Here is a 25,626-nt window from a genome sequence, read left to right on the forward strand (position 1 = left end):
TACTAGGAAAGGTGAGAGACATGGAAAGCGCTGTCCCTGGAACATGAGGGGAAGTGAGTATTGTGGAAAAGGGGGGGGGGGGGATTATTGTTTTTTTTTTTTAAATAACTTTTTATATTTCATGCTTTATACTTGTTTTTCACAGGACAATCTGCACAGAAAAAACACAATAAAATCCACACGATTTGCAGCAGATTTGCTTTATGTAAAGAATCCGGTATATTTAAATTGTACCTTTCAATAATACCTCCCTACGAACATGTGCTCACACCTTAACCGATCTCAAGAACGAGATGCTGTGCTTCTCACCCAAGTCCAAGAAGCCCCCATAGACTTACATTATGCCCTGGTCATGTGACACAGACTAGGGCTGAGCGGTATGACCAAATATGTGTATCGCGGTATTTTTGTAACTTGTGGCGGTTCCACGGTATTCCCCCCCCAAAATGAATTATTAGCCCAGCGCTGCACTGTCCCCATCGGGGTACTACTAACGTCACCCGCAAGCGCTGCTCTCCTCGTCCTCCTGTTTGTTGCGGCCGCCGGCGCTGACACTCTATACTGTGCGGTATCGCTATGCCCGGGCTGCAAAAGGTAAACAAAATAAACTAACGCATGTTCCTACGTCGGCCTTACGCTGGGGACGGGGATGTCGGACAGCCGTCAGCCTATCACCAGCCGCAGCGATGTTCTGCCTCCACCGGTGATAGGCTGAGCTCACTGTCATGTAAGAAGTCGTCCAGAGCTCCTTACATGATAGTGGGCTCAACCTATCACCGGTGGAGGCGGAACATCGCTGCGGCCGGTGATAGGCTGACGGCTGTCCGACGTTCCATTCACTAGGAAGCTGGTCCGGACCGATGGGGAAGGTGAGTTAAAGTTTATTTTTGCTTACCTTTTGCAGCCCGGGCATAGGGATACAGTATAGAGCAGTGGCCTTCAACCTGCAGACCTCTAGATGTTGCAAAACTACAACTCCCAGCATGCCCGGACAGCCAACAGCTGTCCGGGCATGCTGGGAGTTGTAGTTTTGCAACATCTGGAGGTTGAAGACCATTGGTATAGAGTGTCCGCGCCGGCGGCCACAAAAAACAGGAGGACGAGGAGAGCAGCGCTTGCGGGTGATATGTGAGGGGTACCCCAATGGGGACAGCGCTGGGCTAATAATTAATTGGGGGTAGAACAGCACATATGATTAGTTCCCCGATGTGGGGACAGCGTGCTGCGGCTGATAATTCATTCATTTCCGAGGGGGAGGGGCCAAACCGGTATTGCGGTATGGCAAAAAATTCATTTCGTGCAGAATTTTTTTTTCGGTATTCGGTATGAACCGGTACACCGCCCAGCCCTAACACAGACCCTGGAGAGAACATGCTAATCACGCACTTCTCCTGGCTTGTCGTGATCTGTTGGGATATGAACACTCTGACCCTGACAGATCAAAACTATTGGAATGTCTCTACGACACATCAAAAGTTTTTTTTTTTTTCATGACAGGGCTCAATTAACCGTATTGTATATATTTAGTGAAGAAAACAGTGGCTTACCAGTCGTGGAAAGAACACTTCAGCTTGTACCGGGGATCCTAGTGGACTGCTCAAACGCCTGCTGTCCAGCTGCTGTGGAGAGAACATATCACAGACAAGTTTATAACCTACATCTGTTATAATACTCCTGATTTACAGTACACATGGTTGTTCAGCCATGTACTAGTACAAGATAAGGATGTTTTATTTATTTTTTTCCTGCTTCAATGTTTAACCTTCAATATGGTGCCAATCACTTAGACGGCCTCCTGGAAAGATAACCAGCATGGCCACCTTTGCACCTGTTCTAATAGATTCCAGCACCTGCAATATGATCCCAGAAGAAAGTAAATGGCACGTCGTAGTGCACGGAGATACAGAGCGCTCTGTATGAGAACTGACACATGAACCTGTAAGTGAAAGCTTTAAAGGAGTACTCCGGTGGAAAACATTTTTTTTTTTTAAATCAACTGGTGCCAGAAAGTTAAACAGATTTGTAAATGAATTCTATAAAAAAATCTTTACCCTTCCAGTACTTTTTAGCAGCTGTATGCTACAGAGGAAATTCTTCTCTTTTTGAATTTCTTTTTTTGTCTTGTCTACAGTGCTCTCTGCTGACACCTCTGTCCATGTCTGGAACTGTTCAGAGCAGGATAGATTTGCTATGAGGATTTTCTCCTGCTCTGGACAGTTCCAGACATGGACAGAGGTGTCAGCAGTGAACACTGTGGAAAAGACAACAAAGAAATTAAAAAAGAAAAGAATTTCCTCTGTAGCATACAGCTGCTAAAAAGTACTGGAAGGATAAAGATTTTTTTAATAGAAATAATTTACAAATCTTTCTGGCACCAGCTGATTAAAAAAAAAAAAAGTTTTCCACCGGAGGACCTGTTTAAAGGGTTACTCCGCTCCCCAGCACCTGGAACATTGAGTTCCGATCGCTGTGTGCGGCTTCCGTGTTCACGTCCGCCCTCTCGTGACATCATGCCCCGTCATGTGACATTACGTCCCGCCCCCTCAATGCAAGTCTATGGGAGGGGGCGTGATGGCCGTCGCGCCCCCTTCCCATAGACTTTCATTGAGGGGCAGGCCGTGACGTCACGAGGGGGCGGGTGTGAACACGGAAGCCCGAACACAGCGTTCGGAACTCAATGTTACGGACGCTAGGGAGCGGAGTAACCCTTTAAGCTTGGAAAACCACTACTGCATTGGGGGGGGGGGGGGGGGATTTACTGCTTTATTGGTTATTCATTGTTATTATAATGTTATGTCATTTAATATATTTTGTTTATTTATTTATTTATTTATTTGTTATGTCTTGTAGAATCTCTGCTTGCTGTAAGTGAATAGGAACCTGCACTGTTTACTTTTTGGTCCTGGTCATGCGAAGCTTACACAGCCCATAAGACTATATGCACACACACAATATTGGGCACTTGAACAACATTCAAGAATAATATTTTTATGCCTTTTTTCTCCCTGAATTGCAGTGAATTGAGTAGTAATACGTCTGTCAGTTCACATACGGTTGATCTCTACATCCATAACGATTAAAGGCGTAAATGTAGTGCCAGGGGCAACTTTTATGCCTTTTATGTCTAAAAAAACTTCATATTTTTTTCCACTTTTTTTGAGCTGCAGGTTTTTGCATTGCAGAATAGTGTTTGTTGTAGCAAAAAAAAAAGTGGATTCCATCAATATCCAAATGGAAGGGGTACGGCCCCTGTGTTCACCCCTGACTGTCACAATGGAGTGGTAATGGCACTAAGAATGCACACTGCCACATCTCTGGTCGGCTCCGCTTTTTCTGTTGACTATAACAGGAGGACTATAAAGGAAAAAATAACCTAACATACCTTTAATGCCAGGGTGCAGGTATATTCTGAACCACGGACATAGAAAAGATGGGCACTAAATGGCAGAAGTAAATTTTATAGATCAGATTCATGCCACAATTCCTAAGATGGCATGCAAAATCCCATTACAGTCTATATGGGCATCTGAAACATCCTCAGAGCCATAGACATTGGGGGGTATTTATAAAAGGATTTATGTGTTTTTTTTTCACGGAACATTGGCGCAATACTTTGGCGCAGTGTCTTTTTGCTCCAAAATTTGGCGCATCTTCTGCACTGTCATTTTTACAACTTTCTCAAAATCACACGGTCCTGTGTCTGATTTTAACTTTAGTCAGTAATTCATCATTTGGGCCAATCGATCTTTGGCGCAAATCCAGTTTTTTTTGCCCGCAAATCCCCGCCAAGAAATTTTGCACATGGAAAACACACTTAGCAATGTCAGAAAATGTAAAGGCGTCAAAAAACATAAAAAAAAAAAAAAAAAAATTTGTGTGAAAGCAGCGACGCCTCCAGGGCTGCTCGATACTATCCTGCGACATAGTTGTCTCTGAGGGACCTTCACCCTCCGTTGAGCCAAGATTGGACATGGCCACACAGGTTCAGGAAAGGTCAGCGCTAAAGCAGTGGTCTCCAACCTGCGGACCTCCAGATGTTGCAAAACTACAAATCCCAGCATGCCCGGACAGCCAACGGCTGTCCGGGCATGCTGGGAATTGTAGTTTTGCAACATCTGGAGGTCCGCAGATTGAAGACCACTGCACTAAAGTAACAAAAAAAAAAAAAAACTACCCAAGTTGAAAATAAAATCCATTTCACCTGGTGGCTATAAACCCCACAAAAGAAAATTACTCATGTCGCTTGCTGATATACTGCAGGAGGGACTCCGAAATGGCTGCACAAGGGGTAAAATACGCGTCCTCTGTGGGGGTAAGTTCTGTGTAAAAGGCGCTGGGAACAGCTGATTTCAACATTTGCGCCAAAATTACTTACAACTTGCACCAAATGATAAATTTGGTGCATGTCCCCACGAAAACCAAAGTGAAAAAAAAAAGGGTAAAAAGAAACGGTCAACAGGCAAAATTGATAAATACCCCCCAATGTATTCACATCCTGACAGCTCGGTCCTCCACAGCCCATAAGCCTATTGGATTCACTAAACTGGTTCTGAAGGCAGAATGAGTCCTATCATCATATGGACAGTAGAAAGCTTCAGTGCCATATTACATGTATAAATAATGTAATCAACCAGTGTTTTCCAAACAGGGTGCCTCCAGCTGTTACAAAACTACAACTCCCAGCATGCCTGGACAAACAAAGACTGTCCAGGCATTGTGGGAATTGTAGTTTTGTAACAGCTGGAGGCACCCTGTTTGGAAAACACTGGTTTATTATATATAGGCTATTTGTACATATATTATGCAACTGAAACTTTCCTCATGGTACCTGTGATATGTAGCTACTAGAGATGAGCGAACTTACAGTAAATTCGATTCGTCACGAACTTCTCGGCTCGGCAGTTGATTACTTTTCCTGCATAAATTAGTTCAGCTTTCAGGTGCTCCCGTGGGCTGGAAAAGGTGGATACAGTCCTAGGAGACTCTTTACTAGGACTGTATCCACCTTTTCCAGCCTACCGGAGCACCTGAAAGCTGAACTCATTTATGCAGGATAAGTCATCAACTGCCGAGCCGAGAAGTTTGTGACGAATCGAATTTACTGTAAGTTCGCTCATCTCTAGTAGTTACCAAGTTTCAGGAGGGGCATATCTCAGCCAAGGAAAGCAGGGTGAAATATGAGTTAATAAAGTCTGTTTTCAGGCCTGAATTTTTAGGATATGAAAGGCAGGTTTGGCCTTTTATCCCCTTCCTGGCCAACACAGGTTTTCAAAAATCAGCACAGGTGCTGAAGACAGCTAGTAACTGGGTTTTAAAACTATTGTACCTCTGACGGCATTAAATATCCAAGCAAATTCCGTCAGAAGTTCAATTTCTGCCAGAGAAATTTTGCAGTGTTCACGGTTCAGCAGAATCCCACTGAAACAAAGGGAGGCTGCTAAACCAGAATTTCCAAGCAGAATTTCTTTTCGCTCGAAAATGCAGAAGTTTAGCCATGTGACTTTATCAGGTGACTAACTTAAAGGGGTACTCCCGTGGAAAACTTTATTTTTTTTAATCAACTGGTGCCAGAAAGTTAAACATATTTGTAAATTACTTCTATTAAAAAATCTTAATCCTTCCAGTACTTTTTAGGGGCTAAATACTACAGAGGAAATGCTTTACTTTTTAGATTTCTCTGATGTCATGACCACAGTGCTCTCTGCTGACCTCTGCTGTCCATTTTAGGAACTGTCCAGAGCAGCATATGTTTGCTATGAGGATTTTCTCCTTCTCTGGACAGTTCCTAAAATGGACAGCAGAGGTCAGCAGAGAGCACTGTGGTCATGACATCAGAGAAATCTAAAAAGTTAAGAATTTTCTCTGTAGTATACAGCCCCTAAAAAGTACTGGAAGGATTAAGATTTTGTAATAGAAGTAATTTACAAATCTGTTTAACTTTCTGGCACCAGTTTATAAAAAAATAAATAAAATAAAAAAAAAGTTTTCCATGGGAGTACCCCTTTAATGCTAACACAGGCAGGGGCCTCAGTGACATTGCAGAAGGTGAGTTTTCAGAGCTTGGCTCGACCTCTACATTTCAGGATATTATTTCAAGTATCTTAGTGTGCAACAAATTGTCAGCATAGATGAGCAAGGGCAGGACATCTTCATCTAAGGCTGAGTTCACACTGTGTTTTGTGTTTACATTTAATGTGTTATCAACTTGACAGGGATAGAGGGATATAAATATTTGTGGTGCACAATACATAACTGGAATGTTTCTGTCTGTCCACAATCTACTGATTTGTGTTTTACACAGGGATTTGTTTTTCATTTTTATTTTTTTGCTGTGTAGTACAGCTTAGGCCAAAATTACAAATCCCAGCATGCCCAGACAGCAAACGGCTGTCCGGGCATGCTGGGAGTTGTAGCTTTGCAACATCTGGAGGGCCGCGGTTTAGACATCACTGCCCTATTGTGTAGCGCAAAAAGAAAGAAACAAAACAGATATGTTGGTTTGTGTGAAAATTTACACATGGATTATAGCTTTTGTGTAACGTAAAAGTTTGTATTATTTTCAAGAACATAAAAATGTGTATGTTGAATGTAAACACATAACGCAGTGTGAACCGAGCCCAAGCCTCAGGCACATGGCCATATTATGGCTCCACTCAGAATGCAACATGTACAAAGCCACAATGAGGCAACCAACCAGGTTTACATGTCCATAATGTAATTTAGTTTCTTTCTAAGGCTAGGTTTAAACCAGGTTTTTTTTCCTCTGTTTCGATGTTACCATTACAGTCCGTTTAATTTAGCTCTATGCAAAAACATGGTTAACCAGACTATTGTATTTGCCAAAGTCAATGGAAAATGAATTTTCCGGTATGGCATACAACAGAATCAGTTTTGCATATGGCATACAGCAGTATTCATTGTTCCTATAAAAAGTATACATTAGACCAGACAATAGGAACGGTCAAAGCGGGCAGAGCGGGGCAAAGATGGTGGTGGCGGTTACCGGCGGCATACAGCAGGGAATGGCGGCAGACAGAGGGGGACCGGCGGCAGGGAAGGACCGGCAGCAGCAGAATACAGCAGTGAAAATCAGGTAAGTGATCTTCACTGCTGCATTGTAGCTTCACAACTACAACTCCCAGCATGCCCAGATAGCCAAAGGCTGTCTGGGCATGCTGGGAGTTCTAGTTTTGCAACATCTGGAGGGCTAAAGTTTGGAGACCACTGTATAGTGGTCTCCAAACTGTGTACTTCCAGATGTTGCAAAACTACAACTGCCAGCATGCCAAGACTGTCCAGGCATGCTGAGCGTTGTAGTTCAGCAACATCTGAAGGGTCAGATGTTGCAAAACTACAACTCCCAGCATGCCCTCTGGCTCTACAGGCATGCTGGTAGTTGTAGTTTTGCTACAACTGGAGGCACACTGGTTGGGAAACACTGTCTGTTTCCTAACTCAGTGTTTCCCAACCTGTGTGCCTCCAGCTGTTGCAAAACTACAACTCCCAGCATGCATTGACAGACCATGCATGCTGAGAGTTGTAGTTTTGCAACAGCAGGAGGTACACTGGTGCGGAAACACTGCGGTAGTCTGTTACTTAACTCGGTGTTTCCCCACCAGTGTGCCTCCAGCTGTTGCATAACTACAACTCCCAGCATGCACTGACAGACCGTGCATGCTGGGAGTTGTAGTTTTGCAACAGCTGGAGGTTTTCCCCCCCCATGTGAATGTACAGGGTACATTCACGCGGGCGGGTTTACAGCGAGTTTCCTGCTTTAAGTTTGAGCTGCAGCAAACTTCCCGCCGCAGCTCAAACTCCCAGCGGGAAACTCGCTGTGAACCCGCCCGTGTGAATGTACCCTAAAAACACTACACTACCACATAATAAAGGGTAAAACACTACATATACACCCCCCTAAACTGCCCCCCCACCCCCCAATAAAAATGAAAATGTCTCATATGGCAGTGTTTCCAAAACGGAGCCTCCAGCTGTTGCAAAATAACTCCCAGTATTGCCGGACAGTCGTTGACTGTTCAGGCATGCTGAGAGTTTTGCAACAGCTGGAGGCACCCTGTTTGGGGAACACTGCCGTGTCTGTCCCTATGCAAATCCCTAATTTAGGCCTCAAATGCACATGGCGCTCTCTCACTTCGGAGCCCTGTCGTATTTCAAGGCAACAGTTTAGTGCCACATATGGGGTATTTCCGTACTCAGGAGAAATTGTGTTACAAATTTTGGGGGGCTTTTTTTCCTTTTACCCTGGATGAAAAGGCAAAATTGGGGTCAAAACCAGCATGTTAGTGTAAAAAAATAAAAAATGTTACACTAACATGCTGGTGTTGCCCCATACTTTTCATTTTTACAAGAGGTAAAAGGAAAAAAAGACCACCAAAATTTGTAACGTAATTTCCCCTTAGTACGGAAATACCCCATATGTGGGTGTAAAGTGCTCCGCGGGCGCACAACATGGCTCAGAAGTGAGACTGCACTATGTACATTTGAGGTCCAAATTTGTGATTTGCACAGGGGTGGCTGATAGTTACAGCGGTTCTGACATAAATGCAAAAAAATAAATACCTACGTGTGACCACATTTTGGAAACTTCACCCCTCACGGAATGGAACAAGGGATATAGTGAGCCTTAACACCCCACAGGTGTTTGACAAATTTTCGTTAAAGTTGGATGTGAAAATGAAAAATCAGATTTATTTTCACTAAAATGCTGGTGTTACCCCAAAGTTTTTATTTTCACAAGGGGCAATAGGAGAAAGAGCCCCCCAAAATGTGTAACACCGTTTTTTCTGAGTATGGAAATACCCCATATGTGGATGTAAAGTTCTCTGCGGGCGAACTACAATACTCGGAAGAGAAGGAGTGTCAATGGGCTTTTTGAGAGAGAATTTGGCTGGAATTGTATGCCATGTGTGTTTACAAAGCCCCCATGGTGCCAGAATAGCGGAACCCACCCCCACATGCAACCCCATTTTGGAAACTACACCCCTCACGGAATGTAATAAGGGGTACAGTGAGCATTTACACCCCACAGGTGTCTGACAGATTTTTCATTTGCACAGCCCACTGTTCAAAAAATCTGTCAAACGCCAGTGGGGTGTAAATGCCAACTGCACCCCTTATTCAATTATGTGAGGGGTGTAGTTTCCAAAATGGGGTCACATGGGGGTGTCCACTGTTCTGGTAGCACGGGGGCTTTGTAAACACACAAGGTCCCCGACTTCTATTCCAAACAAATTCTCTTTCCAAAAGCCCAATGGTGCTCCTTCTCTTCTGAGCATTGCAGTTCGGCCGCAAAGCCCTTTACATCCACATATGGGGTATTTCCATACTCAGAAGAAATTGTGTTACAAATTTTAGGGGGCTTTTTCTCCTATTACCCCTACTAAAAATGAAAAATTTGGGATATAAAATTACATTTTTCATTCTCATGTCCAACTTTAGTTTCACAATGTTTTTATTGAATTTTATAAACATAAGAAATGTAACATATAACATATTATGACATCAGATGTGTCATTTTTTAGTTTCACAATGTTTTTATTGAATTTTATAAACATAAGAAATGTCATGTCCAACTTTAGCGAAAATTCGTCAATCACCTGTGGGGTGTTAAGGCTCATTATACCCCTTGTTATGTTCCTTGAGGGGTGGAGTTTCCCAAATAGTATATCATGTGATTTTTTTTGCTGTTATGGCACCATAGGGGCTTCCTAAATGAGACATGTCCACCAACAACCATTTCAGCAAAATTTGCTCTCCAAAATCCCATTGTCACTCCTTCCCTTCTGAGCCCTCTAGTGCACCCACAGAACACTTTACATCCACATATGAGGTATTTCGTTACTCGAGAGAAATGGGGTTACAAATTTTGGGGGACATTTTTACCTATTACCCCTTGTAAAAATTAAAAATGTGGGGTTTCACCAGCATTTTAGTGAAATAAATAAAATTTTTCATTTTCACGTCCAACTATAGTGAAAATTTGTCAAACACCTGTGGGGTGTTACGGCTCACTGTACCCCTTGTAACGTTCCTTGAGGGGTGTAGTTTCCCAAATAGAGTGCCATGTGTTTTTTTGTTTTGTTCAGTTTTTTTGTTTTTTTTGGGCTGTTCTAGCACCACGGGAGCTTCCTAAATGAGACATGCCTTCCCTTCTGAGCCCTCTACTGTGCCCGCTGAACACTTTACATCCACATATGAGGTATTTCCCTAATCGAGAGAAATTGGGTTACAAATTTTGGTGGACATTTTTACCTATTACCCCTTGTAAAATGAAAAAAAATGGGTTTACAATGGGTTAGTGTAAAAAATAAAGATTTTGAATTTTCTCCTCCACTTTGCTGCTATTCCTGTGAAACACCTAAAGGGTTAACAAACTTTCTGAATGTCATTTTGAATACTTAAAGGGGTGCAGTTTTCATAATGGGGTCCATTATGGGGTATTTCTAACATAAAGACCCTCAAATTCACTTTGAAATTGAACTGGTCCATGAAAAATTCCAATTTTGAAATTTTCATAAAAAATTTGAAAATTGCTGCGAAACTAAAAAGCCCTATAATGTCTTCAAAAAGTAAAAACATGTCAACTTTATGATGCAAACACAAACTAGAAATATTGTATATGTGAATCAACATATTTATTTGGACTGTCCACTTTCCTTACAAGCAGGGAGCTTCAAAGTAAAAAAAAATGCTACATTTTCGAATTTTTCATGTAATTTTGGACTTTTTCACCAAGAAATGATGCAAGTATTGACAAAAATATACCACTAACATAAAGTAGAATATGTCACGAAAAAACTAACTCAGGATCAAATTCATAAGTTAAAGCATCCCAGAGTTATTAATGCTTAAAGTGTCAGTGGTCAGATTTGCAAAAAATGGCTGCGTCCTTAAGGTCAAAATGGGCTGCGTCCTTAAGGGGTTAAACAGACATCAATAATGCAGTGTGAACATACCCTAAGTTGTTTTTTTTTCTCTGTTGGATTCAGTATAAATTTGAGAGAATTCTGTATGTAAGATAGAAATATGACATAACTATGTATAAATATGAAAATTACAGAATTTATAATGAATATGACAGAAATATGACAGAATGCTGTATGAATATAACAGAATTCAGTATATGACAAAAAACATAGTGAGGCATACTCAATGGGACACTGTGTTGGGATGTTCTATGGAAGAATACCTTCATAATAAGAAGTGCCTCTATATAAGCACAAAAAATTCAATTCATCTGACAAAAGCGAACATTTTCAAATTTTTCTAAACTGATGCATCAACCACTTTTGATACATCTCTTCACATTAGCAAAAATTGGTCTTTTTAAATATGACATTGGGCAGAACCATATCGATAAATCTGCCCCACTAGAATAATAGGTTATGAGCATAGACACACCTTAAGGTTACACAATAGCCTGATCCTTAGCAACATCAATACTGATTTTTAGAATAAGGAATTTTAAGAAAACATGGCAAGTTTTGCCGACCGTTTTAAGCCTAACAGTATGACCGTAGCAGAGCAGCCCTGAACGGCTTATACAATAAGCTTCTTTGAATTTGGAAAGCGTTAAATCCCTCAAACAAGTCAGGGAAAAGCTCAGATTTCTCTTCACGAATGTAGCCACAATTCCCCTTCTGATCTCTAAAGAAGGACAGTACTGTAACAAGTGCTGGACACTCAACTCACAGTTGACGTATGACAAAAACAGTGACCGCTAATCCATACTACACCAAAGGACTGCCGGGGCAGCACTGGTGACATATATATATATATATATATATATATATATATATATATATATATATATATAACCAAAGGATAAATTGGCCAGCACTATTGATCCAAACTATTGTAAAAACCTGGCTTGCAGGTGCAGGCTGCTGGGCTAAATAAACAGCAACAGGAGAATACAGCAGCACACTGCTAGCACAAAGATATAGATGAAACATGAGTATATAGATAAAACATGAGTATATAGATAGAACATGAAAAGCTATACAGCTGTAATGCAATAAATGACGATATGAAACTAGTTTCATATCTTCATTTATTGCATTACAGCTGTATAGCTTTTCATGTTCTATCTATATACTCATGTTTTATCTATATACTCATGTTTCATCTATATCTTTGTGCTAGCAGTGTGCTGCTGTATTCTCCTGTTGCTGTATATTTAGCCCAGCAGCCTGCATCTGCAAGCCAGGTTTTTACAATAGTTTGAATCAATAGTGCTGGCCAATTTATCCTTTGGTTGTATTACACATACGGGGGAGTGGCTACCTCCATGTTGGCTCCTGCACCCCACCCACCTCTATTAGATGTATATAAGGTGCCTTGGATGTTTCAGACCTTGCAATGCCTGTTGTACTGTTCACACAGAGGCATATACACAGTGTAGGGTCCGTCCCAGAATGAGGTCACCTTACCGTGGTGGGACGGTCCATGCTATTTGGTGCCAAATTTGCAAGCTAAGTACCTCATATTTTCATATCTTCATTTATTGCATTACAGCTGTATAGCTTTTCATGTTCTATCTATATACTCATGTTTTATCTATATACTCATGTTTCATCTATATCTTTGTGCTAGTAGTGTGCTGCTGTATTCTCCTGTTGCTATATATATATATATATATATATAGTAATGGTCATAACTGTTGGAACCCCTGTCATTTTTCAAGAAAATGAAGTATTTCTCACAGAAAAGTGTATTGGAACTAAACCAAAAAAGGGAGGAAAAAAGCTAATTGGACATAATGTCACACCAAACTTCATAAATGGGCTCAACAAAATTATTGGCACTCTTAACTTAATATTTGGTTGCACACCTTTTTGGAAAAAATTATTGAAATCAGTGTCTTCCTATAACCATCAATAAGCTTCTTAAACCTCTTAGCCGGAATGTTGGACCACTCTTCCTTTGCAAACTGCTCCAGGTCTCTCTTATTGGAAGGCGCCTTTTCCCAAAAGCAATTTTAAGATTTTTCCACAGGTGTTCAATGGGATTTAGATCTGGACTCATTGCTGTCACTTCAAAACTCTCCAGCACTTTGTTGCCATCCATTTCTGGGGGCTTTTTGACACGTTTGGGCTCATTGTCCTGTTGGAAGACCCAAGATCTCGGATGCAAACCCAGCTTTCTGACACTGGGCTGTACAGTGTGACGCAAAATCCGTTGGTAATCCTCAGATTTCATGATGCCTTGCACTCATTCAAGGCACCCAGTGCCAGAGGCAGCAAAACAACCCAAAACATAATTAAACCTCCACCATATTTCACTGTAGGTACTGTGCTCTTTTCTTTGTAGGCCTAGTTCCATTTTCAGTAAACAGTAGAATGATGTGTTTTCCCAAAAAGCTCTATCTTGGTCTCATCTGTCCACAAGACGTTTTCCCAGAAGGATTTTTGCTTACTCAAGTTAATTTTGGCAGAATGTTGTGTTTCTTTTTTATGTCTCTGTGTCAGCAGTGGGGTCCTCCTGGGTCTCCTGCCATAGCGTTTCATTTTATTTAAATGTTGACAGATAAAACATGCTGACACTGATGCTCCCTGATCCTGCAGGACAGCATGAATATTTTTGGAACTTGTTTGGGGCTGCTTATCCACCAACCAGACTATCCTGCGTTGACACCTTTCATCAATTTTTCTCTTCCATCCATGCCCAGAGAGCTACAGTGCCATGGTTTGCTTACTTAGTGCATGTTGTGCACTCTGGAAAAAGACAAATCTAGATCTCTGGAGATGGACTTGTAACCTTGAGATTGTTGATATTTTTCCACAATTTTGGTTCTCAACTCCTCAGACAGTTCTCTTCTCCTCTTTCTGTTTTCCATGCTTAGTGTGGCACACACAGACACACAATGCAAAGATTAAGTGAACTTCTCTCCTTTTTATCTGCTTTCAGGTGTGATTTTTATATTGCCCACACCTGTTAGGTGAGTTTAAAGGAGCATCACATGTTTGAAACAATCTTATTTTTCCACAATTTTGAAAGGGTGCCACTAATTTTGTCCAGACCATTTATGGAGTTTGGTGTGACATTATGTCCAATTTGCTTTTTTTCCTCCCTTTTTTGGTTTAGTTCCAATACACACAAAGGGAATAAACATGTGAGAAATACTTAATTTTCTTGAAAAATTTCAGGGGTGCCAACATTTACGACCATGACTATATATATATATATATATATATATATATATATATATATATATATATATATACTGTATTTTTTGGCATATGACTACTTTTTAACCCAGGAAAATGCTCTCAAAAGTCGGGGGTCGTCTTATAGGGTGGGTGATGCAGTCGGCCGGGATGCCTGGATTATAGATAGAGAGCGGCGCTGTGCCCAGAAAAACATGCATCTTTCAACTGTCCGGCCCGCCTCTCCGATCTTGCACAATTCTGGAGGTAAAATCTGCCCCATGTGTGAGGTTAAATCATCTGCACCATGTGTGAGGTTAAATCATCTGCCCCATGTGTGAGGTTATCTTCAATAGTCTCCTTTTACCGACACAAACAAGAACCATCATCCTTGGGCACCGGAGGTCATCAGTAACATGGCATTCACACTGGCAGAATCCGAGGTTTCCTTACAGCAATGTCTAGATGTGTGAGGCCCCAGTCCTGGCATTTATTGTGTATGATGCAAATACATTCCCAGTTGCACTAATCAGAGCACTTTAATTATTGAAGGATTTCAGCACACGGCCCTCGGGAAAAGACTCATTTCATTACTACAGTATAAGTAAGCCAGAGGGATAAGTGGGATGATCCAGGGCATACATGCACTACAAGTACCACAATATGTAAGGACAGGGGACACATACACTACAAGTACCACAATATGTAATGACAGGGGATACATGCACTACAAGTACCACAATATGTAATGACAGGGGATCTATACACTACAAATACCACAATATATGATCACAGGGGACACATACACTACAGATACCACAACATGTGATCACAGGGGATATATACACTACAAGTACCACAATATATGATCACAGGGGACACATACACTACAAATACCACAACATGTGATCACAGGGGATATATACACTACAAGTACCACAATATATGATCACAGGGGACACATACACTACAAATACCACAACATGTGATCACAGGGGATACATACACTACAAATACCACAACATGTGATCACAGGGGATATATACACTACAAATACCACAATATGTGATCACAGGGGATATATACACTACAAGTACCACAATATATGATCACAGGGGACACATACACTACAAATACCACAATATATGATCACAGGGGACACATACACTACAAATACCACAATATGTAATGACAGGGGATATATACACTACAAATACCACAACATGTGATCACAGGGGATACATACACTACAAATACCACAATATGTGATCACAGGGGATACATACACTACAAATACCACAATATATGATCACAGGGGATATATACACTACAAATACCACAATATGTGATCACAGGGGATATATACACCACAAATACCACAATATATGATCACAGGGGATACATACACTACAAATACCACAATATGTGATCACAGGGGACACATACACTACAAATACCACAATATGTGATCACAGGGGATACGTACACTACAAATACCACAATATATGATCACAGGGGACACATACACTACAAATACCACAACATGTGATTACAGGGGATATATACACTACAAATACCACAATATATGATCACAGGGGACACATACACTACAAATACCACAATATATGATCACAGGGGACACATACACTACAAATACCACAATATGTAATGACAGGGGATATATACACTACAAATACCACAACATGTGATCACAGGGGACACATACACTACAAATACCACAATATGTGATCACAGGGGATATATACACTACAAATACCACAATATGTGATCACAGGGGATATATACACTACAAATACCACAATATATGATCACAGGGGATACATACACTACAAATACCACAATATGTGATCACAGGGGACACATACACTACAAATACCACAACATGTGATCACAGGGGATACATACACTACAAATACCACAATATATGATCACAGGGGACACATACACTACAAATACCACAACATGTGATTACAGGGGATATATACACTACAAATACCACAACATGTGATCACAGGGGATACATACACTACAAATACCACAATATATGATCACAGGGGATACATACACTACAAATACCACAATATATGATCACAGGGGATACATACACTACAAGTACCACAATATGTGATCACAGGGGATATATACACTACAAGTACCACAATATGTGATCACAGGGGATACATACACTACAAAGACCACAATATATGATCACAGGGGATACGTACACTACAAATACCACAATATATGATCACAGGGGACACATACACTACAAGTACCACAATATATGATCACAGGGGACACATACACTACAAATACCACAATATATGATCACAGGGGACACATACACTACAAATACCACAATATGTAATGACAGGGGATATATACACTACAAATACCACAACATGTGATCACAGGGGACACATACACTACAAATACCACAATATGTGATCACAGGGGATACATACACTACAAATACCACAATATATGATCACAGGGGATATATACACTACAAATACCACAATATGTGATCACAGGGGATATATACACTACAAATACCACAATATATGATCACAGGGGATACATACACTACAAATACCACAATATGTGATCACAGGGGACACATACACTACAAATACCACAACATGTGATCACAGGGGATACATACACTACAAATACCACAATATGTGATCACAGGGGATACATACACTACAAATACCACTGTTACGCCTAGCGCTCCGGGTCCCCGCTCCTCCCCGGAGCGCTCACGGCGTTTTTCTCCCTGCAGCGCCCCGGTCAGTCCCGCTGACCGGGAGCGCTGCACTGTCATGGCCGTCGGGGATGCGATTCGCACAGCGGGACGCGCCTGCTCGCGAATCGCATCCCAGGTCACTTACCCGTCCCGGTCCCCTGCTGTCATGTGCTGGCGCGCGCGGCTCCGCTCTCTAGGGCGCGCGCGCGCCAGCTCTCTGAGACTTAAAGGGCCAGTGCACCAATGATTGGTGCCTGGCCCAATTAGCTTAATTGGCTCCCACCTGCTCCCTGGCTATATCTGATCTCCTCCCTTGCACTCCCTTGCCGGATCTTGTTGCCTTGTGCTAGTGAAAGCGTTTAGTGTGTCCAAAGCCTGTGTTACCTGAACTTCTGCTATCCATCCTGACTACGAACCTTGCCGCCTGCCCCCGACCTTCTGCTACGTCTGACCTTGCCTCTGCCTAGTCCTTCTGTCCCACGCCTTTTCAGCAGTCAGCGAGGTTGAGCCGTTGCTAGTGGATACGACCTGGTTGCTACTGCCGCAGCAAGACCATCCCGCTTTGCGGCGGGCTCTGGTGAAAACCAGTAGCCTCTTAGAACCGGTCCACTAGCACGGTCCACGCCAATCCCTCGCTGACACAGCGGATCCACAACCCGTAAGCCGAATCGTGACAGTAGATCCGGCCATGGATCCCGCTGAGGTGCCGCTGCCAAGTCTCGCTGACCTTCCCACGGTGGTCGCTCAGCAATCGCAGCAGATTGCCCAACAAGGACAGCAGCTGTCGCAGTTGACCGCCATGTTACAGCAACTTCTGCCTCTGCTACAGCAGCAACCATCTCCTCCGCCAGCTCCTGCACCTCTTCCGCAGCGAGTGGCCGCTCCTAGCCTCCGCTTGTCCCTGCCGGACAAATTTGATGGGGACTCTAAACTCTGCCGTGGATTTTTGTCTCAGTGTTCCCTGCATATGGAGATGTTGTCGGACTTGTTTCCTACAGAACGGTCTAAGGTGGCGTTTGTAGTAAGCCTTCTTTCAGGAAAGGCCTTGTCTTGGGCCACACCGCTCTGGGACCGCAATGATCCTGCCACAGCCTCAGTCCAGTCCTTTTTCGCTGAAGTCCGGAGTGTCTTCGAGGAGCCAGCCCGAGCTTCTTCTGCCGAGACTGCCCTGTTGAACCTGGTCCAGGGTAATTCTTCAGTGGGCGAGTACGCCATCCAATTTCGTACTCTTGCTTCCGAGTTATCATGGAATAACGAGGCTCTCTGCGCGACCTTTAAAAAAGGCCTATCCAGTCGCATCAAGGATGTGCTGGCCGCACGAGAGATTCCTGCCAACCTGCAAGAACTCATCCATTTGGCTACCCGCATTGACATGCGTTTTTCTGAGCGACACCAAGAGCTCCGCCAGGAAAAAGACTTAGATCTCTGGGCACCTCTCCCACAGTATCCGTTGCAATCTACGCCTGGGCCTCCCGCCGAGGAGGCCATGCAAGTGGATAGGTCTCGCCTGACCCAGGAAGAGAGGAATCGCCGTAGGGAAGAAAATCTCTGTCTTTACTGTGCCAGTACCGAGCATTTCTTGGTGGATTGCCCTATCCGTCCTCCACGTCTGGGAAACGCACGCACGCACCCAGCTCACGTGGGTCTGGCGTCTCTTGGTTCCAAGTCTGCTTCTCCACGTCTTACGGTGCCCGTGCGGATTTCTCCTTCAGCCAACTCCTCCCTCTCAGCCGTGGCCTGCTTGGACTCTGGTGCCTCTGGGAATTTTATTTTGGAGTCGTTTGTGAATAAATTCAGCATCCCGGTGACCCGTCTCGTCAAGCCGCTCTACATTTCCGCGGTCAATGGAGTCAGACTGGATTGCACCGTGCGTTACCGCACAGAACCCCTCCTGATGTGTATTGGACCCCACCACGAAAGGATTGAGCTCTTCGTTCTCCCCAACTGTACCTCTGAGGTCCTCCTCGGTCTGCCATGGCTCCGGCTTCATTCTCCCACTCTTGATTGGACCACCGGGGAGATCAAGAACTGGGACTCTGCCTGCCTTAGGAAGTGCCTCTCCCCCCCTCCCAGTCCCGTCAGGCAAGCCTCTGTGCCTCCTCATGGCTCCCGTCCTTGTGTCACCCTGCCCCGTGCCAAGCTTCACCCTCTGCCCTCCCTCCCCATTCCAACTCCTGCTGTACTGCCTGCCGTTGAGGAAACCCTCCATTCTTTCCCGGTGTCCTCATCCCAGGGGAGGCAGTTACCGGACAAAAAAAAGGGGAGACCTAAGGGGGGGGGTACTGTTACGCCTAGCGCTCCGGGTCCCCGCTCCTCCCCGGAGCGCTCACGGCGTTTTTCTCCCTGCAGCGCCCCGGTCAGTCCCGCTGACCGGGAGCGCTGCACTGTCATGGCCGTCGGGGATGCGATTCGCACAGCGGGACGCGCCTGCTCGCGAATCGCATCCCAGGTCACTTACCCGTCCCGGTCCCCTGCTGTCATGTGCTGGCGCGCGCGGCTCCGCTCTCTAGGGCGCGCGCGCGCCAGCTCTCTGAGACTTAAAGGGCCAGTGCACCAATGATTGGTGCCTGGCCCAATTAGCTTAATTGGCTCCCACCTGCTCCCTGGCTATATCTGATCTCCTCCCTTGCACTCCCTTGCCGGATCTTGTTGCCTTGTGCTAGTGAAAGCGTTTAGTGTGTCCAAAGCCTGTGTTACCTGAACTTCTGCTATCCATCCTGACTACGAACCTTGCCGCCTGCCCCCGACCTTCTGCTACGTCTGACCTTGCCTCTGCCTAGTCCTTCTGTCCCACGCCTTTTCAGCAGTCAGCGAGGTTGAGCCGTTGCTAGTGGATACGACCTGGTTGCTACTGCCGCAGCAAGACCATCCCGCTTTGCGGCGGGCTCTGGTGAAAACCAGTAGCCTCTTAGAACCGGTCCACTAGCACGGTCCACGCCAATCCCTCGCTGACACAGCGGATCCACAACCCGTAAGCCGAATCGTGACAACCACAATATATGATCACAGGGGACACATACACTACAAATACCACAATATATGATTACAGGGGATACATACACTACAAATACCACAACATGTGATTACAGGGGATACATACACTACAAATACCACAACATGTGATCACAGGGGATACATACACTACAAATACCACAATATATGATCACAGGGGATACATACACTACAAATACCACAACATGTGATCACAGGGGACACATACACTACAAATACCACAACATGTGATCACAGGGGATATATACACTACAAATACCACAATATATGATCACAGGGGATACATACACTACAAGTACCACAATATGTGATCACAGGGGATATATACACTACAAGTACCACAATATGTGATCACAGGGGATACATACACTACAAATACCACAATATATGATCACAGGGGACACATACACTACAAATACCACAATATATGATCACAGGGGATACGTACACTACAAATACCACAATATATGATCACAGGGGACACATACACTACAAGTACCACAATATATGATCACAGGGGACACATACACTACAAATACCACAATATATGATCACAGGGGATACATACACTACAAATACCACAATATGTGATCACAGGAGATACATACACTACAAATACCACAATATGTAATGACAGGGGATATATACACTACAAATACCACAACATGTGATCACAGGGGACACATACACTACAAATACCACAATATGTGATCACAGGGGATACATACACTACAAATACCACAACATGTGATCACAGGGGACACATACACTACAAATACCACAATATGTGATCACAGGGGATACATACACTACAAATACCACAATATATGATCACAGGGGATATATACACTACAAGTACCACAATATGTGATCACAGGGGACACATACCATACAAATACCACAATATGTGATCACAGGGGATATATACACTACAGATACCACAATATATGATCACAGGGGATACATACACTACAAATACCACAATATGTGATCACAGGGAACACATACACTACAAATACCACAACATGTGATTACAGGGGATACGTACACTACAAATACCACAACATGTGATCACAGGGGATACATACACTACAAATACCACAATATATGATCACAGGGGATACATACACTACAAGTACCACAATATGTGATCACAGGGGATATATACACTACAAGTACCACAATATGTGATCACAGGGGATATATACACTACAAATACCACAATATATGATCACAGGGGATACATACACTACAAATACCACAATATGTGATCACAGGGGATATATACACTACAAATACCACAATATGTGATCACAGGGGATATATACACTACAAGTACCACAATATATGATCACAGGGGACACATACACTACAAATACCACAACATGTGATCACAGGGGACACATACACTACAAATACCACAACATGTGATTACAGGGGATACGTACACTACAAATACCACAACATGTGATCACAGGGGATACATACACTACAAATACCACAATATATGATCACAGGGGATACATACACTACAAGTACCACAATATGTGATCACAGGGGATATATACACTACAAGTACCACAATATGTGATCACAGGGGATATATACACTACAAATACCACAATATATGATCACAGGGGACACATACACTACAAATACCACAACATGTGATCACAGGGGATACATACACTACAAATACCACAATATATGATCACAGGGGATACGTACACTACAAATACCACAATATATGATCACAGGGGACACATACACTACAAGTACCACAATATATGATCACAGGGGACACATACACTACAAATACCACAATATATGATCACAGGGGACACATACACTACAAATACCACAATATGTAATGACAGGGGATATATACACTACAAATACCACAACATGTGATCACAGGGGACACATACACTACAAATACCACAATATGTGATCACAGGGGATACATACACTACAAATACCACAATATATGATCACAGGGGATATATACACTACAAATACCACAATATGTGATCACAGGGGATATATACACTACAAATACCACAATATATGATCACAGGGGATACATACACTACAAATACCACAATATGTGATCACAGGGGACACATACACTACAAATACCACAATATGGGATCACAGGGGATATATACACTACAAGTACCACAATATGTGATCACAGGGGATACATACACTACAAATACCACAATATATGATCACAGGGGATACGTACACTACAAGTACCACAATATGTGATCACAGGGGATACATACACTACAAATACCACAATATATGATCACAGGGGATACATACACTACAAATACCACAATATGTGATCACAGGGGACACATACACTACAAATACCACAATATGTGATCACAGGGGATATATACACTACAAGTACCACAATATGTGATCACAGGGGATACATACACTACAAGTACCACAATATATGATCACAGGGGATACGTACACTACAAGTACCACAATATGTGATCACAGGGGATACATACACTACAAATACCACAATATATGATCACAGGGGATACGTACACTACAAATACCACAACATGTGATCACAGGGGACACATACACTACAAATACCACAACATGTGATTACAGGGGATACGTACACTACAAATACCACAACATGTGATCACAGGGGATACATACACTACAAATACCACAATATGTGATCACAGGGGATATATACACTACAAGTACCACAATATGTGATCACAGGGGATACATACACTACAAATACCACAATATATGATCACAGGGGATACGTACACTACAAATACCACAATATATGATCACAGGGGGACACATACACTACAAGTACCACAATATATGATCACAGGGGACACATACACTACAAATACCACAATATATGATCACAGGGGACACATACACTACAAATACCACAATATGTAATGACAGGGGATATATACACTACAAATACCACAATATGTGATCACAGGGGATATATACACTACAAATACCACAACATGTGATCACAGGGGACACATACACTACAAATACCACAATATGTGATCACAGGGGATACATACACTACAAATACCACAATATATGATCACAGGGGATATATACACTACAAATACCACAATATGTGATCACAGGGGATATATACACTACAAATACCACAATATATGATCACAGGGGATACATACACTACAAATACCACAATATGTGATCACAGGGGACACATACACTACAAATACCACAACATGTGATCACAGGGGATACATACACTACAAATACCACAATATGTGATCACAGGGGATACGTACACTACAAATACCACAATATATGATCACAGGGGACACATACACTACAAATACCACAACATGTGATTACAGGGGATATATACACTACAAATACCACAACATGTGATCACAGGGGATACATACACTACAAATACCACAATATATGATCACAGGGGATACATACACTACAAATACCACAACATGTGATCACAGGGGATACATACACTACAAATACCACAATATATGATCACAGGGGATACATACACTACAAATACCACAACATGTGATCACAGGGGATACATACACTACAAATACCACAATATATGATAACAGGGGATACATACACTACAAGTACCACAATATGTGATCACAGGGGATATATACACTACAAGTACCACAATATGTGATCACAGGGGATACATACACTACAAATACCACAATATATGATCACAGGGGACACATACACTACAAATACCACAATATATGATCACAGGGGATACGTACACTACAAATACCACAATATATGATCACAGGGGACACATACACTACAAATACCACAATATATGATCACAGGGGACACATACACTACAAATACCACAACATGTGATCACAGGGGATATATACACTACAAATACCACAATATATGATCACAGGGGATATATACACTACAAATACCACAATATATGATCACAGGGGATATATACACTACAAGTACCACAATATATGATCACAGGGGACACATACACTACAAATACCACAATATATGATCACAGGGGACACATACACTACAAATACCACAATATATGATCACAGGGGATACGTACACTACAAATACCACAATATATGATCACAGGGGACACATACACTACAAATACCACAATATATGATCACAGGGGACACATACACTACAAATACCACAACATGTGATCACAGGGGATATATACACTACAAATACCACAATATATGATCACAGGGGACACATACACTACAAATACCACAATATATGATCACAGGGGATACGTACACTACAAATACCACAATATATGATCACAGGGGATACGTACACTACAAATACCACAACATGTGATCACAGGGGACACATACACTACAAATACCACAACATGTGATTACAGGGGATACGTACACTACAAATACCACAACATGTGATCACAGGGGATACATACACTACAAATACCACAATATGTGATCACAGGGGATATATACACTACAAGTACCACAATATGTGATCACAGGGGATACATACACTACAAATACCACAATATATGATCACAGGGGATACGTACACTACAAATACCACAATATATGATCACAGGGGACACATACACTACAAGTACCACAATATATGATCACAGGGGACACATACACTACAAATACCACAATATATGATCACAGGGGACACATACACTACAAATACCACAATATGTAATGACAGGGGATATATACACTACAAATACCACAATATGTGATCACAGGGGATATATACACTACAAATACCACAACATGTGATCACAGGGGACACATACACTACAAATACCACAATATGTGATCACAGGGGATACATACACTACAAATACCACAATATATGATCACAGGGGATATATACACTACAAATACCACAATATGTGATCACAGGGGATATATACACTACAAATACCACAATATATGATCACAGGGGATACATACACTACAAATACCACAATATGTGATCACAGGGGACACATACACTACAAATACCACAACATGTGATCACAGGGGATACATACACTACAAATACCACAATATGTGATCACAGGGGATACGTACACTACAAATACCACAATATATGATCACAGGGGACACATACACTACAAATACCACAACATGTGATTACAGGGGATATATACACTACAAATACCACAACATGTGATCACAGGGGATACATACACTACAAATACCACAATATATGATCACAGGGGATACATACACTACAAATACCACAACATGTGATCACAGGGGATACATACACTACAAATACCACAATATATGATCACAGGGGATACATACACTACAAATACCACAACATGTGATCACAGGGGATACATACACTACAAATACCACAATATATGATAACAGGGGATACATACACTACAAGTACCACAATATGTGATCACAGGGGATATATACACTACAAGTACCACAATATGTGATCACAGGGGATACATACACTACAAATACCACAATATATGATCACAGGGGACACATACACTACAAATACCACAATATATGATCACAGGGGATACGTACACTACAAATACCACAATATATGATCACAGGGGACACATACACTACAAATACCACAATATATGATCACAGG

At 42.3% G+C, this 25,626-nt stretch overlaps 1 protein-coding gene across 2 annotated transcripts in view; it reads right to left on the reverse strand.

Annotated features, from left to right (window-relative positions):
• The window catches only part of LGALSL (galectin like), a 128,332-nt gene that overhangs the window by 24,645 nt on the left and 78,061 nt on the right, over positions 1 to 25,626 (reverse strand). For both annotated transcript variants that reach the window (XM_056567977.1, XM_056567978.1), the window contains exon 2: positions 1,548 to 1,619. In XM_056567977.1, the coding sequence (XP_056423952.1) occupies positions 1,548 to 1,619 (72 nt within the window). The remainder of the gene's footprint in view (positions 1 to 1,547; positions 1,620 to 25,626) is intronic.

The sequence above is a fragment of the Hyla sarda genome, chromosome 3 (genome assembly GCF_029499605.1).
Source record: "Hyla sarda isolate aHylSar1 chromosome 3, aHylSar1.hap1, whole genome shotgun sequence".
Lineage (NCBI taxonomy): Eukaryota > Metazoa > Chordata > Amphibia > Anura > Hylidae > Hyla > Hyla sarda.